The 8,820-nt window shown below is 57.5% G+C and overlaps 1 protein-coding gene across 1 annotated transcript in view; it reads right to left on the bottom strand.

The window, feature by feature from the left end:
* Positions 1 to 3,895: 3,895 nt before the first annotated feature.
* CHST15 (carbohydrate sulfotransferase 15) overlaps positions 3,896 to 8,820 on the bottom strand; it is a gene marked incomplete at its 3' end in the record, with an annotated part of 30,655 nt that continues 25,730 nt past the window's right edge. The window contains exons 6-7 of the mRNA XM_082853988.1: positions 5,792 to 5,939; positions 3,896 to 4,086 (exon numbers count right to left, since the gene is read on the bottom strand). Coding sequence (XP_082710114.1) covers positions 3,896 to 4,086; positions 5,792 to 5,939 — 339 coding nt within the window. The remainder of the gene's footprint in view (positions 4,087 to 5,791; positions 5,940 to 8,820) is intronic.

Below are 8,820 nucleotides of genomic sequence, written 5' to 3'. Positions count from 1 at the left end.
GGCACTCAGACCTGCGTGGGCCCCTCAGGGCACAGCCAAAAGGGACAGACCAGTGGGCACCCACTCCATCCTCTGACTGCCGACCAGCCTACTGGACCCACCTCCCTATTGCTGGCTGAATAACGGCTCCCAAAGGTGTCTGCGTTCTAATTACTGGAACCTATAAATGTTACGTTATCTGGCAAAAGGGGCTTTGCAGATGTGACCTTGATGACCCTGCGTTAGCATCCTGTGGACCCAGAGTCATGGCAAGGGTCCTTGCAAGAGGCCAGAGGGGGAGAAGCAGAGAAGGTGACAAGACGAGGGAAACAGTGTCAGAGAGAGTCTCAAGGTGGAGGAAGGGGCCACATGCCAAGGAATGCAGGTGGCCTCTAGCAGCTGGAAAAGGTAAGGAAATGGATTCTCCCCAGAGCCTCCAGGAAGCGCCAGTCCTGCCCACCGACATCTTGACTTGAGCCCCGTGAGACTGAGCTTGGATCTCTGAGCCCCAGACCTGTGAGGTAATGGCCTTGTGGTGTTTGGTTCAAGCCACGCGGTCTGGTGTAACCTGCTGCAGCTAACATAGCTCTGCAGGCAGCCCTGCCAGGAGCAGCTCTGGGAAAGTGAGGTCTTTAGCCTAGAGTCTCAACAGGATCTGCCCACAGGGAGAGGATTCTGGAGCAACAGAAAAATACCCGCCCACACACAAGGCCTCTCACGGCTGGACGAGGCCCAGCTTCCTCCAGCAGCACGTGGCCTTTGCTTCAATTCCCAAACGGAGTCATCTGGGGAGAGGTCATTCTGAGGGGAGGTTTACACGAAGACGGAGGTTATCCTCGTCAGGACGTTCCCTGAGAGCTAGTTCCCGAGTCAGGGCGGGAGGTGGTCCCACAGCAGAGAGGGTTTTGGACAGGCCCCGGGGGAGGGAGTCGTGCCATCAGCCCTCCACTCACCCGTCTGTCCCGACCCCCGTCTCCCACCGGCCGCTTCTCCTCCCAGGCACAGCATCTTCCCTGCTGAGTGAAGCCGTCCCTGGTTTTGCCATCAAGAGCTGGGGTCCTCCTCATTTCCAGGCCTGGACTCGCCAGCCCCTCTTCCCCCAGCACACAACCATGGGGGGCAGTGCTGGGGAGACACTCGCCCAGGGTGAGTCTCCCCAGAATTCGGGGACCAACCCAGGCTCCCCGCTGCCCCCAGGATGGCCCCGGCTTCCAGAGCCCCGAACTTGAGAGGACCTCATCTCTCAGGCTTGCCCTGGCTGCACTGGGGGCCTTGAGCGTCCAGTGACAGTGCCGTGCACCCAGTGACACCAGGGGTCTCAAGCTCGCAGCCCCCAGGGGCCAGGCAGGCCCCGGGAACGAGGGCAGCAGCCTGCTGGGAGCAGCAGGTCCTGCGGTCACCCAACCATCAAATCTAAATGTCTGAAGATGATGTTAGGCCCGTCTGTGGGTAGGGCTGAACCTCGCCGCCCTGACTCACGCCCCTGGCTGGCCTCACCAGGGCGTCCGTGGTAACGTCCGACCTCTCCCGCCCGCTCTACTCTCTCGCACCGTCACCACGTGCGGCGGGTCCCCTGCGTGCCGGGTGCACATCACACGCAGGTGAGACACAGAACTGCTCCCGTGGTTCATTCACGCACAGCGGACGCGGCGGAAAACCTCCCACAAGTGCTCTGACGGCTTATGAGGAAGGGCCTGCACCCCGGGTCCCAGTCACAGGGGTCCACATTTAATTATGTTCAATATTAATAAACGTACAGCACAACAGTGGTTCATTAGCATACCTTGCGCGACTAAGGGAGTACAATTTGATACAACCCGATGCACAGCTTTGGGGACACAAAGGAACTTCCAGACCGGGTCGTGAGAAATCCTCCATTTCGCTTTCGTTCGGGATGACAGGCTCGAGGACCACGGCTCGGAAGGGCAGCTGTGCTGTCACCAAGAGTGGGGCCTCGAGTGAGAGAGAACAGAGGAAAGCAAAGGAACAGACAGACAGCCCTTTGGAGAAAGGCCCCTGGAGAAACCGGGTCTGCACGGCGCTGATCGGCACCAAGGGATTGTCTATAAAAAGATTTGTATAGAAAACCAAATAATATTGGAAATAAGACTTTCAGTAGTACTTCTGTAAGAAGCAGAATGACGTTACATGTTGTTCACATGCACAGGGGTGCGTAAGAAAAGTCCTCGTAATTACAGTCGGGGCCGAAGAGCAAGAATCTGGGCTGAAAGTGACAAGCGAACTGCAAGAGAAATCAATCCATGAAGGGGTGTGTCCAGAGCGGAGAGAGCTGACCAGCAACAGAACGGAAGGGAGCCCGCTCAGAAACGCACACACACCCCCACGCACACCGCGCCTGCACTGCAAATAAATACACACGCACATGCAAGTGACGTCCCCTACGGCACCTTGTGCTCAGGCCAGGTTTGCCTGCTGGCTGCTGCTCCGAGGGTCACCGGGAGAGAAATGGGGGCCTGTCCCTGAAAGCGGGTGTTCAGGCCCATGGCTCCTTCACAGCAGAAACAGCCCGGCCGTGCCATTCAGAGCCCTCCATACGCCTTCAAGTGGGCCGAGCATCCCATCTCCAACGGCACTGGGGCTGGACAGCTCAGCAAATCCTCACTCCCACGACTGGCAGCTGGGCGTGTGGGCATTTGCATTCTCTGACTGGTGTGCATCCGGGACCTCGACTTGGGGAGCTCTGATTCGCAGAAGCTTCCCTTGACGACCATGTGCAAAGCTTGGTTGGGGTCCCGCCTGGGGCTGCGTGCAAGGACTGTGTTCAATCTTTCCCATCACCTCCAAGTAACAGCAAGACCTTCAGCCCATCCAACAGTAAACCAGGATGCCAAGTGGTCCAGGAAGTTCTGTCAAGGACACAGCTCCCGGCATTCTCGTTCCAAATCCCAGCACAGCATGTCTGGCCCAGGCATAGCTCACGTGCTGTGCTTCCGAATCAGAAAAAAGCATCCTGCCGTTCGTTGAGTGAGGAAGGACCTCTGTCCACACACGGCGGAGAATGTGCTAACAAGTTCACTTGGGAGGAAAGGCAGAGCAGCGGAGCCTGTCGCACCTGCAACTCAAACCTCAAACGGCTGCGGTTCTCTGAGGACCTCAGATGCACGGCGACGGCCAAGATGCCCAGATTTTCCATCAGTTCCTTTGAGGTGCTCAGTCTGGCATTAACAGCAAAACTTTCCCTTCCGATTTTAAACTGAAGTTATATTCCAATTAGAAACTGAAAAAAACCTTGAGAAAACATCTAAAGGGCCAGAAAAGAAAACTCCAGCCAGTGAAACGTAGAAAGTGGTTTGTTTTAAATGCGTTCGTTTTCTGTTAAACATAAATGAAGTCCACAAGGCCAGAAGGGGAGGAGGTCCCAGACACGAATGTGCTACCAAAAATCGACTTTTGTCTTTTTTCTCGTCAACAGTGAAGTTAACAGGGTTTAAACCTGAAGAGACGGAAGGGCTGACATTGGGGTAAAAGGGAAAAAAAAAAAGAGAGCCTCCATTCTCCGCCAAAATGAGGTTAGTGATCCAGACAGAGGGTTTCGAAGCTGAATGTATAGTGTACGTCTGGCCAGCCCCGGGGCGGGACCTCCACCCAGAATTGTCAAAGCCCAGACTCCACGCTTCCCTCCCGGCACCCAGCCCAGCATCCGCCGGCCTCATCCCGGACCCAGCCACTCTCGGAGCGGAAGGGGACCCTTTCCCAAGTGGAATTTCCAACAGCCTCCATCCGAGGCTCAGTGAAGGGTCCATCGCCGGGCTGTTTAACATCACAAAGGAAATTCTGAACTGGTTTCCATAAACGTGGGCCAGGGAGGGGTTTTCTCCAGGCTCTGAGTGAAAGGGTTCCCCACCAAGAGAGATTTTCAAAGCATGGAAATCATGGTGGCAGCGGGAACCCGGCGTCACGTCTTCTTCCACAGGAAGGCCTCGTCGGCGAGGACCTGCGCCAGCCGGGCGTTAAAAGGCCCGTAGAAGTCCCGCAGGAGCCTCTGTGTGACCGGCCACATGGGCCCCAGGTTCCGGTCCTCGGGACGCCGCGCGTTGGATGCGGGGCTCTTGGTCATCAAGGCCTCTTGTTTCTCACTTAAGGGCCCTGGAACACAAAGCAAAGAGCCTATGAGGCAGGAGGCAAAAGAAACTTTGAGAAAATCCCAGCCGTGCTTCCTGTTGAGACAGGAGTTTCCCGTAAGAATGTGTTTGGAGGTTCAAATTCTTTGGCTGGATCCATTTCTGAGTGGCTGAGGGTGGAAGGTGGAAATTCCAGTGTGAAAGAGCAGAGATTCTGTGGTCCGGTGTGTTACCCCACCCTTGGAAGCAAGGCTGGGGCTCTGGGGCGCAGTTTCATTTCCAACTGCCCGTCAACGGGACCCAGCCTGTCCTTGGGTAACTGGGCGACCTGCCACACACAGTCCCTGCACGCAGCCTCTCCTGCTCACCAGCCACTGGAAGTCTGCCCCCACTGCTTCTACTTCAGGCCGATGCAAAGGGCCTCCTGATGGGGCCATATTTCAGCCTGTGTGTCGTGCTGTGAAGTGGCCATGGGGGAAGGGGAGAGGCCACCTGTGCCCAGAGACCCCCACTGGCTGAACCTCCACCTGCAGCAGGCATATCCGTGGGGAGAGGCCGGGAACCAGCCAGCTCGTGCTGCCCCGAGGCTGCCACTTCCACCCTCAGCCCTCGGGACCGCAAGCCTCTCACTGGCTTAACCCCCGGGACCACTGCTCAGGCCTCTGTGCCCCGGGCCCTCGCGATCAGTCTCAAGTCCTGAGCCCATGCACAGAAAAACTACATCCCAGTGTCCTCGGGCTATGTGACAGGGAAGGAACAGAACTGGCCTTACTGTCCATCTTAGGGATTAAAGACAAGTTCATGAATGTGACAGAGTCTACAGGTGGCCAAATCAAAGAAAAACGGTTCTAGGCCTTACAAGGAAAAAGTAATCACACTCCATCACGTTACAAGCTCTCCAAGAAAAGGAAAAAGAAACTCAAATGACAAAAGGGTCCCGAGTCCCAGTGGTGGGCAAACAGATTTCAGGAAAAGTTCAATTAACAAAATTTCCAGGCAAGCTCATGAGACAGGGCCGCAGGGGCTTCTGGGGAGGAATGTGCAGGGTGCTCCAGCCTCTCCAGCGGTCCTGGGTGCCGCCTACGGGGGAGCACCCTGCACCCACGTACACTCCTCTACCAGCCGTCACCGTGGCCAGCGACTTGGCCTGCTGCCACAAAGTGCCCCTTGGGACTCAGGGGGATGGCCTCCTCTGGCTGGGGGCAGGCTCCCCTCCCTAGAGGCCCAGGAGCCCAAACCCAGCAACATGGCTGTGCCTCCGGGGGTTCCCAGCAAAGCTGAGACAAGCATGGACCTGTCCATCCGCCCCGACGGTCCCAGGAGCCCAGACACCCTGTCCATCCTTAAGGCGCAGCTCACACCCTCCCTTCCAGGATCGCTTCAGCAGCTGGGCCCCCAAGTCACGTGTACGGACCCACCGTGAGATCGCTAACCTCCCCCACGTCACTCTACCAGTTACTCGGTTATTCGAGCCTCGGCTTCCTCCTCTCCCTCCAGTGAGGGAGCTCCCAGACGAGAGGCCATCTCCTCCTCCCCAGAGACGGCTCCCCACACCACGCGCGAGGCCCCGTATGCACGTGGTGCTTGACAAACAGGTACTAACTGGCCTCCCGGCTCAGCCCCGCCCTGCTCGGCTCAGGGGTCTGCGTGGGACGCGGGGAGCGCCTCACAGAGCCGGTGTCCTCGGAGCTCGCGCCCTGCTCCGTGGGCCTCCAGTGCGACATTCATACCGAGGCTGAGAAACTGGAAGACCCTGTGCATGGTGTGCTTGACGTTAGAGGCGTGGTCTTCCAGGCGGAGAATGAGGAACTGTTCTTTATTAAAGACCGTGAGCCAGTCCAGAAGGTACACGGCGTACAGCCCGACCTGCAGCCTCACCTAGGACCGAAGAAGGCAGGCGTTAGTTCAGGGGTAATTCCTCCGACACCGAAGGCGCTTTTCCAAACGTATTACACACGTCATTATAAACCAATAGTGAAGCGTTGTCCCAGCGAACAACTGCCTTCAGAAGTTGGATTTTTTTTTTTTTTTTTTGCGGTACGCGGGCCTCTCACTGCTGTGGCCTCTCCCGTTGCGGAGCACAGGCTCCGGACGCTCAGGCTCAGCGGCCACGGCTCACGGGCCCAGCCGCTCCGCGGCATGTGGGATCTTCCCGGACCGGGGCACGAACCCGCGTCCCCCGCATCGGCAGGCGGACTCAACCACTGTGCCACCAGGGAAGTCCCAGAGGTTGGATTTTAAACGCCACGTGTTCTTGCTTCTCCATGCTGGGTTTGGTGCCCCCCGCACAAAGGCTTCCCACCCTCAGGGTCCCATGCCATCCTCAGGTCAACCCTGCAGGTAGCTCCACACCACTTCATAGTGAGGAGTGGGGAGAACGGAGAGGCCAAGGTCACACCCACCGATGGCGCGAACGTTCTTTGCACATATCCCAGCTGCCTCAGCTCCTATGCCCAGCGCAGCACCGCCGTGAGAAACAGCGGCAAATGCTCCAGCAACAAGCCCCGAGAGGGAACAGCCAGACGCCTGGCGCCACGCGGATGTCCCTGACCTTGAGTGTGTGAGCACACCCCAATATAAGCAGAGCTGTACGAAGCCATCCCTTTCCGCCTACGCGTCGGGGTCCGTCCTCCTCCTGTGCCTTGTCTCGTGCCAAGCTGCAAGCATGCGTGGTGAAGCACGAACCTGACCACAGAGAGGTCTGGCCCTTGTCCTCGGCTCCTGGAAGGTGATCTCTAGGCCACCTGGAATGTCCTGCCTGGTAAGGGTATCTTGCTTGCCTTGGGGGGTCTGGCCACTGGACAGTCTAACAGTGTGAGTTATGATGCGGGCTCTGGGCCACGCAGTACTGGCCTGACCTCCAGGAGGGACTGGACAGTAAAGGTCGGTCAGGCAGGTACTACGTGAGGGAGCCTCAAGAAGTGCTTGGGACACCAGAGGCTTGGGTGGGCTTCCCTGGACGGCAACACTCTGCGTGTATCATCGCATACTTACGAGGCTGAGTTCAGTCTGTGACCCTTCCCTGCTGTAAACCGCAGCCTCGAGTGTGACAGCCATCAGCGTGTCTTGTGATTCCTTCTAGTGAATTACTGAACCCGACAGTGGTTTGGGGGACTGCACCCAGCTTGCACATGGTGTCAGAAGGAAGAGCGTCTCGGGGACTGCCCCCTCTAACTTCAAAGTGGGCTCTAAACTCTTGGCAAGCTCCAAAAAGGAACAGGCCCTTCCCTTTCTGTGCTGAGGCCCCCCTTCTCCGGCACTCCCACCCCTGCCCCTACCTACCACGTCCTCTGGGACCCGGCTCCGTGTCCCGCCTCTGGCTCTGCCTCGCTGTGGTCTTCCCAATTGCTTCTCATTTGCCCCCGTCTCATCTCTGTTCAGGCTGCATCAGCGCCTGTCTGGCACTGTCACAGCCCCCTGACTGGCGCTCCCACCTCTAGTCTCTGAGCGTGAGCTTCCCACGCCAATGCCTGGCCTCGCCTGGCTCTCCACGTGGGGCAAGTCCCTGGTCTGACTGGACTCCTGGCCCACCCCCTCCCAGCGCCCAGTCTCAGTTCCTGCAGCCGACACTTTCACATCCTACTTCCTCTCCTTTCCAGCTCGACCTTGAGCTCCTCCAGGGCGGGGACCAGGCTCTTCCATCATCCCAGCCGCAAGTGGCCTGCGCCCAGCCACTCACACTGAACGCGGTGGCAACAATAAGACGGTGAAACGCTTGACAAAATAGGTACAGACACTAGTTTCATCTCTCCTAGTCTCACTCTGTTTCATTGTTTATCTAATTGTGTGGGAGGTGGTGGAGGAAGAAAAACAATTAGAGGGGAGAAGCTGTCTCCAAATTTCATTAGCTGCCTACAGCCCTCAGGTTGTCACTACCTTGGACACCAGCTCAGGAAAAGACGTCAAGCTGGGCCAGAGCTAAAGAGAAAGTGAGCACGTGCCAGCCCCGGAAATAAATACCCACGTCGCCTCCAACACAGACAGACTGCTGCGAGGACACCTCCTTGTTAAGCCCTCGAGAGCTTTTTGGTTCGTCGTCAGCCTCCCAGCCCGGCCCCTCCCGGGGAGGACCAGCCCGATGAGCTTTATATCTTCCGGGGAACCCGCCTTTGCTGCTCAGAACCTTCTAGAAGGAAAGGAGCTGGGAGTTTGCGGCAGGATGAGGGTGTTTTAAAGTAGCTGCCGAGGTCCCTGCACCTGTCCACGGGTGACAGTATCTCCCTGAAAGCGTGTCTGTGTCTTCGTGGGGAGAGCCCCCTGCACTGGCCCAGGCCTCCAGTAGCTGAGTCTTCTTTGCCAGGAGGGCTGGTCCGGCAGCGGAGGGGCCATTGGGGGCAGGCCGGGAACAAACCTGGGGGCTCTTCAAGGGAAGAGAGGTGGGGAAGCCTACCCTGGCCCCCTGAACACTCCATCCTCTGGCTCACTCCGACCCCCAGCCCCCTTACCAGTTAAGGGAAGCGCTGCTCACCTCGAGTGACAGTGTACAGCGTGAGCAGCGTAACTACTAACAAACCTAGGACAGGCCCACTCAACACTTCTTCCGCACCCTTCCCCAGTATCGGCCAGAGAATCAAAATGGAATGAACATAAAAAGGTTATTTAGGGGAAGTGCCCGATACATTTAAAATTTTAAAACACCAGAGTGGAGAGAAGCCTTTGAGGTTACCTGCTTCAGCCGCCTCTTGATGGAAAAATCAGCCAAGGCCTAGGGAGTGCGGGGTCCTGCCTGCCCAGGGTCAGCGGAGAAGACCCTCCAGAG

The sequence above is a fragment of the Leucopleurus acutus genome, assembly GCF_964270905.1.
Source record: "Leucopleurus acutus genome assembly, chromosome: 14".
Taxonomy (NCBI): domain Eukaryota; kingdom Metazoa; phylum Chordata; class Mammalia; order Artiodactyla; family Delphinidae; genus Leucopleurus; species Leucopleurus acutus.
This window is presented reverse-complemented; position numbering and strand designations above follow the sequence as displayed.